This window comes from Microcaecilia unicolor, chromosome 11 (genome assembly GCF_901765095.1).
Source record: "Microcaecilia unicolor chromosome 11, aMicUni1.1, whole genome shotgun sequence".
Lineage (NCBI taxonomy): Eukaryota > Metazoa > Chordata > Amphibia > Gymnophiona > Siphonopidae > Microcaecilia > Microcaecilia unicolor.
The window spans coordinates 13,102,712-13,117,668 of NC_044041.1; the positions used below are offsets into that span (position 1 = coordinate 13,102,712).

Consider the following 14,957-nt stretch of genomic DNA (forward strand, 5'->3'; position numbering starts at 1 on the left):
GAAAAGCAGCCACTTGGCAGGCAATGCGGCAGAGTGAAAAGCAGGCTGGAGGAAGAATTTCTGTTCAATATTGCTGTCTGGATGTTACATCGTTGTCTCAAGCTGAGTTTGGTGGAACAGCCTCTAAAATTGGACATAATACTCTACATGAGACCTCAATAGCAACCTGTACAGAAAGGCATTATCACCTCTCTCTAGTGTTCTACTGGCTCTGACCACTGTCTTGTCACACAGTTTTACCACTGTAAGATCATCAAAAGCTGCAACTGAGTTTCATAGACAAGCAAAAACGTGTCGCTTCTCAGCTGACATCAGATTTATTTTTGTAAAGTGAGCAGAACTATAAACTGCTTCACTAATCAGGATAATAAACCAAGTCACGTATAGCTGTTCTGAATCCTGTTGCTTGTTTTTTTTTTTTTTTAAAGGAAAGAAGAAAAATGACGGAGAAGACGCAGACTGCTTACCTGCAAAATCCAGTCCTTTATCCACATGCTTGACCCGATAATGTGCCCGCAGGATGACGGGGTCTTGGTATGACTCAGAAACGCTACAGAAAGGGCAGTGCATGTGTTTCCCTTTGGAAGTGGCTCCACACTGTTCATCTTGGCACAGCACTGGGTTATAGCTGTGTTCGGTCCCTTTAATGCGCACAGAAGGATGAGCCTGGGAGAAGAGGAGAAAAGTTATAATGTTAAGGATTAAAAACAGCCTACAAGGATGTTGGGCTCCAGAAACAAACAGTGATAGGGTAGAGACTGCGGAAGAGCAACAGGAAAAGATTTAGGAGCGCTAAGTGAACACAGAGGGTTAAGTAACACTATAAGTACCTATAATTTTGTGCCTGAATATAACTTGCCTTCAGCTAATACTGAAAAGGAGTCCGCTAACTCCAAGACCCAAACAATAAGTAACACTGGTTAAAAGGGAACTGTATGAATGGCACGGAACCATGTCACCAGTTCCCAATTAAAAAGCATACATCTGAAGAATGGATCTAAGAGGATTAGAACGCTCACACATATTGGGAGAAAGAGGGAGGACTTAATGAGCACCTGGTATGCCATGTGGAATACATGTCCAGCAGAAGCACCATGACCAACTTTGAGCATGAGGCCGGCGCATACATACGTCAGTGATCCAACCACTAGTCTCATAAACGGAAGACGCCCTACGGCTCAGCCACCGGCATATGCCGGAAGAGGGGGGTGTGCCCAGAACAGAATGCCCCTGGGGAGCAACAGAAGAGTAACGGAGAAAAAGTTCATTCTTGGTGGGTTCCCAGTTGGGCTCTCTCCCCTGTTTCTTTGTGCCTTGTATGAGTAAGAGGAGAGTTAAGAAAAAGGGGCCAGTAGCATTTACTCCTCTGGTTCAAGGACCAATGGACAAGCACTAGTCTGTTCAATCTGGTAGCAATAGGGGGGGGGGGGCTCCCTTTCCCACTCCTTCCCTTACTTCTGGTGCAGGACTCCACAATATCGTTATCTGTGTCCATGAAGGATTCTATAATGGAGACCCGGAGGGAGTGCTTTGGCCACCTGTGAAGCAACCACTGAGGGATTCTCCTGAACTCCCCTTTGACATGTGCAGTTCCTATGCTGGTTCCGAGTGATCACGATAGCTATCTCCCACAAGAATATCTTGATGGACAACTAGGATACCGGGGATGCTGAAAGGTCATTCAGATCTGTACCTTCACAGACCGGGCAATGTCTTGGACTCCATGTTTAATTTGTTCACAAAACAACTACAGGTTATGTACCCACAAGTTCAATCTTAGAATACAGCTGGCATGTCTACCATCAAAATCACCTTATCCTCCACCTTAAGTCATTAGAGAAGTTATCAAGTAAAAATTTAGTTCTCTTCATTTCCCAATGGTTTATTGCTTTCTCTACAGATACTGTTTAACAAGAACTTTGAGGAATCTTAAAAATTTCCTAACTGCCTTGCATAATGTTTCTATGTTCCAAGCTCTTCTCTAGTGAAAAGACAGCTGAAGGAGCGAGGGACTCAACATCTACCACAGGTGGTTCCGATTTAACTGTTTTTTGTTTTTGGTTTTTTTATTTATTTATTTATAACCAGTTTAAATTTTTACAAAGCGATAAAACAACTTGCCAGAAATACAGAGAAGGTAATATATAGGAATTATTTCAATCAGGTAATTCTATTCTCTTCCTTAGACCACTAAATAGGGAGAGTGAAACAAGACAAGGAGATCAATTAAAACAGTAAACAGAAAATAAAAACGTGGTATTAACCTGTTTATCCCCAGATATTACTCATCTAATTCATTATTCCACATTGATCATCTGGTTGGCTTCTTCAAGCCCAATACGGTGTATAGTCAATTCATTTCATTGAAAACATACTGATTATCCAATATTAGTTCAAAATAATACATCTGATTACATTCTTTCTCTTTTAAAAAAACAGAAGTTATTTAACATACATACTTAAGTCTCTAACTCAGATCCCACTGATTAAAGTAATCCCAGTTTTCACAGGCTTCAGTCTTTTAAAGTAATAATTGAGGAAATATTTCTGAGGAAATTGTTTTGGTTTTTAATGCGATTTCAACTTGCTCTACCCTGGTGGTTACTTCATGTAAAGATTTACTTTAAGGAGGAGGCTGTGTTTCATGGTCAGAAGATACAAGTGTACCCAAATACAATAATGTTCCCCCCTCGGCAATTAACACACAGGGTTCATCCCTCCCATCTCAGACCACTTGAAAATCTTAGGAATAACAACTGACCGCAACCTAACGCTAGAAAGCCAAGCTAAGAACACGACCAAGAAAATGTTCCATACTATGTGGAAGCTCAAACGTATAAAACCTTACTTCCCAGGGACTCATTCCGCAAACTTGATCCAAACCATGGTGCTAACCCATGTAGGCTACTGCAATAGTATTTACGTAGGCTGCAAGATCAAATCGTAAGAAAACTACAGACAGCACAAAACACGGCTGCCAAGACCCATCTTCAGAAAAACACGCTTTGAAAGCACGAAACCCCTCCTAAGAGCTTACATTGGCTTCCTATTAACGCTTGCATAACATTCAAAATATGCACAATAGTCCGCAGAATCATCTACGGACTCGCACCAGATTACATGACGGAACTTATCGATCTACCAATAAGAAACGTGATGAGAACAGCAAGAACCTACCTAACCCTTCACTACCCCAATTGCAAAGGTATAACATAACAAATTTAACCCAATTGCTGATACTTGCCCCTGAGATACACTACTAATATAGGCAAGAAAGAGTATGCTGAGGGTTATCTTTAAGGAGGAAAGACTTCAGAAACTCTGTATTCACTATAAAGCAAACGTGAATTACAGACTGTCATAAATCTCATGCATATTTGGCATTAGAGACCATGATACAGGTTCATCAGTCAAAACCTCCACTAGCTTAATCAAAACTTTGGTTATGGTATTATGCTTTGTTATGCATCAAATAAACAAGGTAACAACATCTATCTGGGCCGCAATTATGCCCTAAACTTATGAAAGACAAATCAAGTATCAAATGTATCTTCCCTTCCCATCTTTACAAAACTGAACGCCCAAGGGAAGCTAATTAAAAAGCTGAGCTTCAAAACTCACATTTTTGCTTTTTCAGATGGTTATCTCAGAAGGGTGAGCACAATTTCCCACTCAATTACTCTTCCAAACTCCAGGTACAAGAAACAGACAACTGATGGCTATGAGCGACTCTGAGCAAGTATAAATTCCCATCTATTGAAATATGAGTACTGCTATTGCAAAACAGGAAATACACATATACTTCCTAGGTCTGCCCTTCAAACATGTACTAGAAGTGCCTTTGAGTATAACCTTCTAAAATCACCTTATTTACTTATTGTTACATTTGTATCCCACGTTTTCCCCACCTATTTCCAGGCTCAATGTGGCCTACATAGTACCGTAAAGGCGATCGCCAAGTCCGGTATGGAAACAATACAATTTGATGTTAGGTCGGGTAGGTTGGTATATTCAGGGTACATAGGGATCAAGGGAAGGAAGGAATATATAGTGTCCAGTACAGTCTAAGGTTTTGCTGTGTTGCAGAGTTGATGCATCTAATTTATGTCGGTGGAGAATGCTTTTCTGAATAAGTAGATCTTTAATGATCTCCTGAAGTTTAGATGGTCGTAGGTTGTTTTCACAGACTTTGGCAGTGCATTCCACAGTTGTGTGCCTATGTAGGAGAAGTTGGATGCATGAGTTAATTTGTATCTGAGTCCTTTGCAGCTCGAGTAGTGGAGATTCAAGTAAGTACGTGATGCTTTGGTTCTGTTTCTGGTTGGGAGATCGATCAGGTCGACCATATATCCTGGGACTACACCGTGGATAATCTTGTGGACCAAGGTGCAGATTTTGAAGGTGATACGTTCCTTGATTGGGAGCAAGTGCAGTTTTTCTCGGAGGGGCTTGGCACTTTCGAAGCGTGTTTTACCGAATATCAGCCTGGCTGCTGTGTTAATATCTGTTGTAAATTAGCGCGTGCTAGCGTTTTTAGCCCGCGCTAATGAACAGCGTGTGCTAAACACTAGAGACGCCCATAGGAATATATGGGCGTCTCTAGTGTTTAGCACATGCTTATTTTTAGCGCGCACTAAAAACGCTAGCGCACCTTTGTAAAAGGGGCCCTATATGCCTTATTAACCATTCAGAAAGATGTAATAAAATTTGGCTATGCTATTGCTGTGGTTATTGGTATTTCCACAGTGAAGTTACTAGGATTATTCCATTGTTTCCTTGGTAAATTCATTTATTTTTGCTTCGGAGCAAAACCCAAACCTTATACCAAATGCATACAGTGAATTTTTCTGGTGATGGAAGCTTCTGTGAACTCCAGTCCAGTAGTGGGGGGGGGTGGTGGGGGGGGGGGGGGGGGGGGGGGCTGGGCAGACAGAGACTAGATGGAGGATGACAAGGGGGGCTGAGCCCAGTAACTGTGAGCTATGGGTTAAATGAGGCAGCCAAGGAGCCAGTACTACCCAGGGCTTTCCAAACCGATCCTGGCAACTCCACAGCCAGCCTGCTTTGCAAAAAAAAAAAAAAAAACATGATTATGCATACGAGATAAATTTGCTTACTCTGAATGCTCAGGGATTGAAAAATGACCTCATTCATATTCATCGTGGATGCCCTGAAAGACTGGCTGAGGCATGGGACGTCTCGGAAAAGCCCTTTTTAACTCTCCGAGAGCAGCACTTACAAAACAATGAAGGATTCTCAGCTAAATGTTTCTGTGATAGCGATTTCTGTGTGTTAAATCGGATTTATAGTCGTGCAATTACAGTATGCGCCATTTGCTTAGACTGACAGAATTATACCCACCGCACAGATAAATTAGTCCCATACAGTGTAGCTGTGCTTTGAATTTTCACAGCTTCACTGTGCTGTAAGTGGGTCTCCTGATACCTCTAAAACAAGAGGAGGGAGGAACCTCAAGCAACAAGGAGCTGGGATTTTTAATTTTTCTTCTGTAACGAAAAGTGACCCATTATGCTGTGGGGACAGATAGATTCTGCTTAACTGGCAACATCACCGATCAAGCTCCAGGCTTAAGAAAAAGTTTAGGGGAGGAAAAAAAAAATTAAATCCCAGCTCTGCACTCCCTAGGTTCCACTTGTGTCTTTACTTGTAAAGGGAATGAATTTGGCAATAAATATAGGACATTCTTTTTAAAAAGTGACATTAGCAATAAGCGTGTTTAAGATGTCATTGTTCCAAGTGACAGTAAATCACAGGGCAAGCCCTGAATGCTACACGTACCTCTCCTAATCCATGCAAAGGTTAACAAAAAATCTTTCCTTTTCCTTTCTTTCCCCTTCCAACTAAACCAATCTATAACTTGGTGTTTCCAATTACTGTATATACTCAAATAGAAGCCCATCTGAATATATGCTGAGAACATTTTTCCCCAGAAAAATGTTAACTCAAATATAAGCCGAGGGCTTATATTCAAGTATTTCTCTCCCTCTTCCCTGTCCCTCTTCCTCCTGCTGTGACCGTATCTCTCTGCGTGTCCCTCTTCCTCCCGTAGTGACTGGCATTTCTCTCCCTCTTCTACCTCTCTCCCTCCCACAGTGACTGATATTTCTGTCTTCCCTCCCCTTCCCCTGCGGTTACTGGCACATCTTTCTTCCCCCTCCCTGAAGTGACTGGCATTTCTCTTACCAGTAAGCCTGGACCCTGATACAGACACAGAAGTAACTGCAAGCACGGCCAGTCCAGGACCTTGAGCATCTGCGCACGCTCAAGGCCTGCCGGCTCCAGAAGCTGTTAAAGGCCAAGACTGGCCCAGCTTGCAGTTACTTCTGTGTCTGTCAGCATCAGCATCCAAGCTTACCAGTATGAGAAATGCCATACAGGTGGACAGGTGAGAGACATGCCCATCACCACACCACGGGGGGGGAGGGGGGGGGGGAGAGCGAGATGCCAACTCAACTATAAACCGAGATCCCAATTTTGGGGCCATAAAATCTCAGCTTACAGTCGAGTATATACGGTAGGTGCCTAGATTCCTTTTTCTAGAATACTAACATAACTGGCGATCAATGCACCTCACACTTAGTGATCTGTGACCTCACTTACACCAGCCAGCTGGTATAAGTGCAAGTGCCTGAGTACAGCAGGGACGAACATAACAGTATCCTGTAAGATATGTGCCTAAGTGGGAGCCCCGTCCCTCCGTATGCCCCCTTCCACCTACACACTATACAAATTAAGCAGGTATTTGAAAAAACAGCTCTTAGGCACTATATAAGCATTTACATATATAAGTGTGCATATATGATAGTATCCCAAAACATTTACACATGTAATGCATTTATAAACGTGAGCTCCCTGGTCGCAGAATTACTCTTCAAACCACCCTTGTAAGTTCAATCAAAATGTAAACTGTCGAACTATCACTGTAACTTTTAATCAATATGTAAAATCGTAAGCCACTTTGAACCAAAACCTGTTTTTGGAAAATAGTAAGACACAAGAATGCATACATAAATAAATACACATTAGTAAATTTAGCCTTCTCTCTCTCTCTCTCTCTCTCTGGGACCGAGTCATAAGTACATAAGTACATAAGTAGTGCCATACTGGGAAAGACCAAAGGTCCATCTAGCCCAGCATCCTGTCACTGATAGTGGCCAATCCAGGTCAAGGGCACCTGGCACGCTCCCCAAACGTAAAAACATTCCAGACAAGTTATACCTAAAAATGCGGAATTTTTCCAAGTCCATTTAATAGCGGTCTATGGACTTGTCCTTTAGGAATCTATCTAACCCCTTTTTAAACTCCGTCAAGCTAACCGCCCGTACCACGTTCTCCGGCAACGAATTCCAGAGTCTAATTACACGTTGGGTGAAGAAAAATTTTCTCCGATTCGTTTTAAATTTACCACACTGTAGCTTCAACTCATGCCCTCTAGTCCTAGTATTTTTGGATAGCGTGAACAGTCGCTTCACATCCACCCGATCCATTCCACTCATTATTTTATACACTTCTATCATATCTCCCCTCAGCCGTCTCTTCTCCAAGCTGAAAAGCCCTAGCCTTCTCAGCCTCTCTTCATAGGAAGTCGTCCCATCCCCACTATCATTTTCGTCGCCCTTCGCTGTACCTTTTCCAATTCTACTATATCTTTTTTGAGATACGGAGACCAGTACTGAACACAATACTCCAGGTGCGGTCGCACCATGGAGCGATACAACGGCATTATAACATCCGCACACCTGGACTCCATACCCTTCCTAATAACACCCAACATTCTATTCGCTTTCCTAGCCGCAGCAGCACACTGAGCAGAAGGTTTCAGCGTATCATCGACGACGACACCCAGATCCCTTTCTTGATCCGTAACTCCTAACGCGGAACCTTGCAAGACGTAGCTATAATTCGGGTTCCTCTTACCCACATGCATCACTTTGCACTTGTCAACATTGAACTTCATCTGCCACTTGCACGCCCATTCTCCCAGTCTCGCAAGGTCCTCCTGTAATTGTTCACATTCCTCCTGCGACTTGACGACCCTGAATAATTTTGTGTCATCGGCGAATTTAATTACCTCACTAGTTATTCCCATCTCTAGGTCATTTATAAATACATTAAAAAGCAACGGACCCAGCACAGACCCCTGCGGGACCCCACTAACTACCCTCCTCCACTGAGAATACTGGCCACGCAATCCTACTCTCTGCTTCCTATCTTTCAACCAGTTCTTAATCCATAATAATACCCTACCTCCGATTCCATGACTCTGCAATTTCTTCAGGAGTCTTTCGTGCGGCACTTTGTCAAACGCCTTCTGAAAATCCAGATATACAATATCAACCGGCTCCCCATTGTCCACATGTTTGCTTACCCCCTCAAAAAAAATGCATTAGATTGGTGAGGCAAGACTTCCCTTCACTAAATCCGTGCTGACTTTGTCTCATCAGTCCATGTTTTTGTATATGCTCTGCAATTTTATTCTTAATAATAGCCTCCACCATCTTGCCCGGCACCGACGTCAGACTCACCGGTCTATAATTTCCCGGATCTCCTCTGGAACCCTCAAAAACAAGACAATATCATTTCTGGATAACAAATTAATTTTTTAAATAAACATTACGTAAAGTAGCCTAAATTCAAGCCAAAACCAAGAAAGAAATATAAAACAAACCTCAGCAAACCTGCAGAGAGTAAGTAAACCACTGCAGTGCTGAACACTGCAAGCTGTACGAGTTACAACGGCATAATTTTCTAGACAACAGAAATTGTTACTCACAGGTGCAGACAGTACAATTCCAGGGGTTCTTAGTCCAGTCCCAGGGACACAGCAAGCCAGTCTGGTTTCAAGATACCCACAATGAATATGCACGAGATAAATTTGCATGCACTACTTCCACTGTATGTAAATCTACCGCATGCATATTCACTGTCGGCATCCTGAAAACCTGACTGGTTACGTGTGTCCCAAGGACTACTACTTATCATTTCTATAGCGCTACTAGACGTACGCAGCGCTGTACACTTGAGAACCCCTGTACTATGCTGAATAAGTGCGTGCTTTCTGCTTCATGCAGTGATTCAAGAACAGCATCATGTGTCTGCTCTTCTGAATCCTCCATACTAATATAGTAACTGATAGTAGGCATAAGTACATAAGTAATGCCACACTGGGAAAAGACCAAGGGTCCATCGAGCCCAGCATCCTGTCCACGACAGCGGCCAATCCAGGCCAAGGGCACCTGGCAAGCTTCCCAAACGTACAAACATTCTATACAATCAAGCCATTGTGACATCACTAATGAGGTTGGCTCTTATTGGTGGAATGAGCCACTATGACATCACAATAGGTTAAATCACTGCTCTATGTAATAAAAGTGAGCCAAGTAGAGGACATAAGTACATAAGTAATGCCACACTGGGAAAAGACCAAGGGTCCATCGAGCCCAGCATCCTGCCCACGACAGCGGCCAATCCAGGCCAAGGGCACCTGGCAAGCTTCCCAAACGTACAGACATTCTATACATGTTATTCCTGGAATTGTGGATTTTTCCCAAGTCCATTTAGTAGTGGTTTATGGACTTGTCCTTTAGGAAACCGTCTAACCCCTTTTTAAACTCTGCCAAGCTAACTGCCTTCACCACGTTCTCCGGCAACAAATTCCAGAGTTTAATTATGCGCTGGGTGAAGAAATATTTTCTCCGATTTGTTTTAAATTTACTACACTATAGTTTCATCGCATGCCCCCTAGTCCTAGTATTTTTGGAAAGCGTGAACAGACGCTTCACATCCACCTGTTCCACTCCACTCATTATTTTATATACCTCTATCATGTCTCCCCTCAGCCGTCTCTTCTCCAAGCTGAAAAGCCCTAGCCTCCTTAGTCTTTCTTCATAGGGAAGTCGTCCCATCCTCGCTATCATTTTAGTCGCCCTTCGCTGCACCTTTTCCAATTCTACTATATCTTTCTTGAGATGCAGCGACCCGAACTGAACACAGTACTCAAGGTGCAGTCACACCATGGAGCGATACAACGGCATTATAACATCCTCACACCTGTGTCATTTTTATAGTTTTGATCCTACCCCACCAAGAGAGTGTTAACAGGGTCCACCTTTGAAGTAAAGTATCTATTTTCTTTGTTATCCATATTTAATTCTATCATTTGTTCTCTGCCTCTATGGAAAAGCATGCCCAGATATTTAATATATAAAGGAGACCAGTGAAAGTTAGCAGATCCTAAATCTGCTCATTACTCTCCTAGCCAAATTCAAGCAGGAAATAGCAGCAGGTAAAAGCATACTTCTCCTCCAATTCGACATGGTAAACCATAATATACTACTAAGACTACTAGATTACTTCGGGATTGGTGGAAATATACTTAGTTGGATCAAGGGTTTCCTAACCACTAGAACATATCAAGTGAAATCAAATTCAAACATATCATCAGCGTGGAAAGCAGACTGTGGAGTACCTCAAGGATCACCACTATCACCGATCCTTTTCAACCTAATGATGACCTCCACTAGCCAAGTCCTTATCCAACTAAGGCCTTAACCCTTTCATCTATGCAGACGATGTCACAATATACATTCCTTACAAACATGACCTGATAGAAATCACCAACGAAATCAAGCTCAGCTTGAACATCATGGCCTCATGGGCAAATGCATTTCAACTAAAATTCAATACAGAAAAAACACACTGTCTCATCGTCTCATCCCAATACAGTGCGGACAACCCCACAAGTATAAACACCCCAGATTACACCCTCCCTATATCAGACAGCCTGAAAATCCTCGGCGTTACAACGGACCGTAACCTCACACTAGAGAGTCAAGTGAAATCCACAACAAAGAAAATGTTCCACTCTATGTGGAAACTCAAACGCATGAAACCATTCTTCCCGAGGGAAACATTTCACAACCTGATACAATCAACCTAAGCCACGTAGACTACTGCAATGGAATTTATGCGGGATGCAAAGAACAAACCTTAAAGAAACTTCAGACCGCTCAAAACACGGCAGCCAGGCTTATATTTGGAAAAACGCAATTTGAAAGCACAAAACCCCTCGGTGAAAAACTGCACTGGCTCCCAATCAAACAACGTATTGCTTTCAAAATTTGCATCCTGGTTCATAAAATTATTTTTGGCGAAGCCCCGGGATACATGACAGACCTCATAGACCTACCAACCAGAAACACATCTGGATCAACATGAACATATCTAAATCTCCACTACCCAAGTTGCAAAGGACTTAAATATAAATCAACTTATGCATCCAGATTTTCCTACATAAGCACACAACTGTGGAACGCATTACCAAAAGCCGTGAAAACAATGTATGACCACCTAAACTTCTGGAAATCAATAAAAACTAACCTGTTTAAAAAGGCATACCCTACCGATCCAACTTAAATGCCTGAACTCTGCAACACAATGAAACCAAACGTAATGGGCATAACATAACTCTTCCGCTCTACGATTCCTTAATGAGTCTGTTCCACATGTTCCTTATTTTACCGCCACATCACTTTGTATTTCTTCATACCGGAGTCGGTGAACGCCTCTCCGGTACTATGTAAGCCACATTGAGCATGCAAATAGGTGGGAAAATGTGTGATACAAATGTAACAAATAAACAAACATGTTTGTTCACCCCTTAGATTGGTGAGGCAAGATTTCCCTTCACTAAATTCATGTTGACTTTGTCTCATAAATCCATGCTTTTGAATATGCTCTGTAATTTTGTTCTTTATAATAGTCTCTACCATTTTGCCCGGCACTGATGTCAGGCTGACAGATCTATAATTTCCCGGATCACCTCTGGAACCTTTTTTAAAAACTGGCGTTACATAGGCCACCCTCAAATCTTCCGGTACCATGCTTGATTTTAATGATAAATTACATATTATTAACAATAGTTCTGCAAGTTCATTTTTCAATTCTATCAGTACTCTGGGATGAATACCATCCGGTCCAGGCGATTTGCTACTCTTCAATTTGTCAAATTGTGCCATTACATCCTCCAGGTTTATACAGATAGATACTTCCACCCATTTAACAAAATCATAACCGCACCCAAGCCATTCAAGAATTTTAAATAAATTTGGAATTCGACCACATCAAAGGCTTTTTCTGCGTCAAAGAGATAGCCATCTCATGCCATCCTCGATCCACTTCAATCCGGCTTTCGCCCCCTACACTCGACAGAAACGGCACTATCTAAAGTCTGCAATGACCTGTTCCTTGCCAAATCCAAAGGTCACTACTCCATCCTCATCCTCCTCGACCTATCCGCCGCTTTTGACACTGTCAATCACGATTTACTTATTGCCACACTGTCCTCATTTGGGTTCCAGGGCTCTGTCCTCTCCTGGTTCTCCTCTTATCTTTCCCACCGTACCTTCAGAGTACACTCTCATGGTTCTTCCTCCACCCCCATCCCGCTCTCTGTTGGAGTTCATCAGGGATCTGTCCTTGGAACCCTTCTTTTTTCAATCTACACCTCTTCCCTGGGCTCCCTGATCTCATCTCATGGTTTCCAATATCATCTTTATGCTGACAACACCCAGCTTTATCTCTCCACACCAGACATCTCCGTGGAGACGCAGGCCAAAGTATCGGCTTGCTTATCCGACATTGCTGCCTGGATGTCCAGCCACCACCTGAAACTGAACATGGCCAAGACCGAGCTTATTGTCTTCCCACCCAAACCCACTTCCCCTCTCCCTCCACTCTCTATCTCAGTTGATAACACCCTCATCGTCCCCGTCTCATCTGCCCGCAACCTTTCCTCGCCCTTTCCTCTCTGAGCACACCACCCGAACTCTCGTCCACTCTCACATTACCTCTTGCCTTGACTACTGCAACCTACTCCTCACTGGCCTTCCACTTAGCCATCTATCCCCCCTTCAGTCCGTTCAGAACTCGGCTGCGCGTCTTATCTTCCGCCTAGACTGATATACTCACATCACCCCTCTCCTCAAGTCACTTCACTGGCTTCTGATCAGGTACCGCATACAGTTCAAGCTTCTCCTACTAACCTACAAATGCACTCGATCTGCAGCCCCTCCTTACCTCTCTACCCTCATCTCCCCTTACGTTCCTACACGTAACCTCCGTTCTCAAGACAAATCCCTCCTCTCAGTACCCTTCTCCACCACTGCCAACTCCAGGCTCCGCCCTTTCTGCCTCGCCTCACCCCAATGCTTGGAATAAACTCCCTGAGCCCATACGCCAGGCCCCCTCCCTCCCCATCTTCAAATCCTTGCTCAAAGCCCACCCCTTCAATGTCGCCTTCAGCACCTAACCACTACACCTCTATTCAGGAAATCTTGACTGCCCCAACTTGACATTTCGTCCTTTAGATTGTAAGCTCCTTCGAGCAGGGACTGTCCTTCTTTGTTAAACTGTACAGCGCTGCGTAACCCTAGTAGCGCTCTAGAAATGTTAAGTAGTAGTATAAGATGAGAGTTTGGTGTTTGCAAAAGTCAATAGGTTATGAAATGTTCTTGCATTGTCTCCAATGAATCTTCCAGACATGTATCCAACTTGATTAGTGTGGATTAGAGAATCAAGTATATACGTTAGTCTTATAGCTAAACTTTAGCCATAATTTTACAGTCTAAATTAAGTAGATATATGGGACGAAAAATGTGGACTTTGGTTATGTTACGTCCTGGTTTGGGTAAAATAACTTGTGTTTCAACAAATCAACCTTGTCACGTGGGATATTGCTATAAGAAGTGACATAAAGAGCACCAAATAGGAGATAGATTACAATGAAAGAAGTGGTAAAATTTAGCCATGTGCCCATCTGGTCCGGGTGCCTTGTTGCTAGCAAGAGATTTAATGGCCAAGGTTATTTCTTCAACTTTAACTGGTGCAGCAAGAGAATCCTTTTGTACATGGGCTAGGACTGGATGAGGAAAGCTTTCTATGAAGCTATTCATAGCATCTGTAGGATTTGCCAAGAAATGCTGAATAAAAGTTGATAATATAGGTGACAAAAGCTCTGGAAATATTTTTATCCATTGTAACTATGTGATCATTATCTAAATGTATAGTTAATATATGATGTCTTTGTTGTCTTATAGCAACATATCTTGGCAAGTAATTTACCAGCTTTATTAGCTGAAGTAGAGTGACCACTTTTATGCACAGCCAAATTGTGATTAGCTTGATAGCTACATAATTTATTGAATTCATATTTAAGTTGCTTCAGACACACAGGTACATCATGACGTTTCATATTAACATGCAGTTTCTCCAGTTCTTTCATTTTATTTTCTACTACTAATAGCATTTATATAGCGCTACCAGACGCACGCAGCGCTGAACACTTGACATAGAGAGACAGTCCCTGCTCAAAGAGCTTACAATCTAGGTAAAACAGACAGACAAGACATTACAGGCAAGGGAATTACAGGGTAGAGAGGAACAGGGAGGAGGAGAGCAAATGAGTAACGGTTAGGAGCCAAAGGCAGTAGTGAAAAGGTGAGCTTTTAGCATAGATTTAAAAAAAACACGTAAAGAAGGAGCAAGACGTATGGGTTCGGGAAGACAGTTCCAGGCATAAGGTGCCGCAAGACAAAAGGAACGAAGTCTGGAGTTAGCGGTGGAGGAGAAGGGGGACAACAAGAGAGATTTGTTCAGAGAGCGGAGTTCACGGGGAGGAATGTAGGGAGAGATGAGAGAGGAGAGGTAATGAGGAGTCGTAGAGTGGATGCATTTAAAGGTCAGCAAGAGGAGTTTGATCTGTATACGGAAGCGGACAGGGAGCCAATGAAGTGACTTGAGGAGTGGGCTAGTGTGGGCATAACGATCACAGACGTGTTGGATCTTGCAGGTACCACAAAGGCCGCCCGGAACAAAGCTGCGTTGGTTTCTTTAACAGGGTCATCCACTTTTTTGCTCTTCTTGATATCACTTTCATA

General features: G+C 42.8%; 1 protein-coding gene across 2 annotated transcripts in view; it reads right to left on the bottom strand.

Annotated features, from left to right (window-relative positions):
* LOC115480831 overlaps positions 1–14,957 on the bottom strand; it is a 70,004-nt gene that overhangs the window by 46,103 nt on the left and 8,944 nt on the right. For both annotated transcript variants that reach the window (XM_030219761.1, XM_030219760.1), the window contains exon 2: positions 468–666. In XM_030219761.1, the coding sequence (XP_030075621.1) occupies positions 468–666 (199 nt within the window). The remainder of the gene's footprint in view (positions 1–467; positions 667–14,957) is intronic.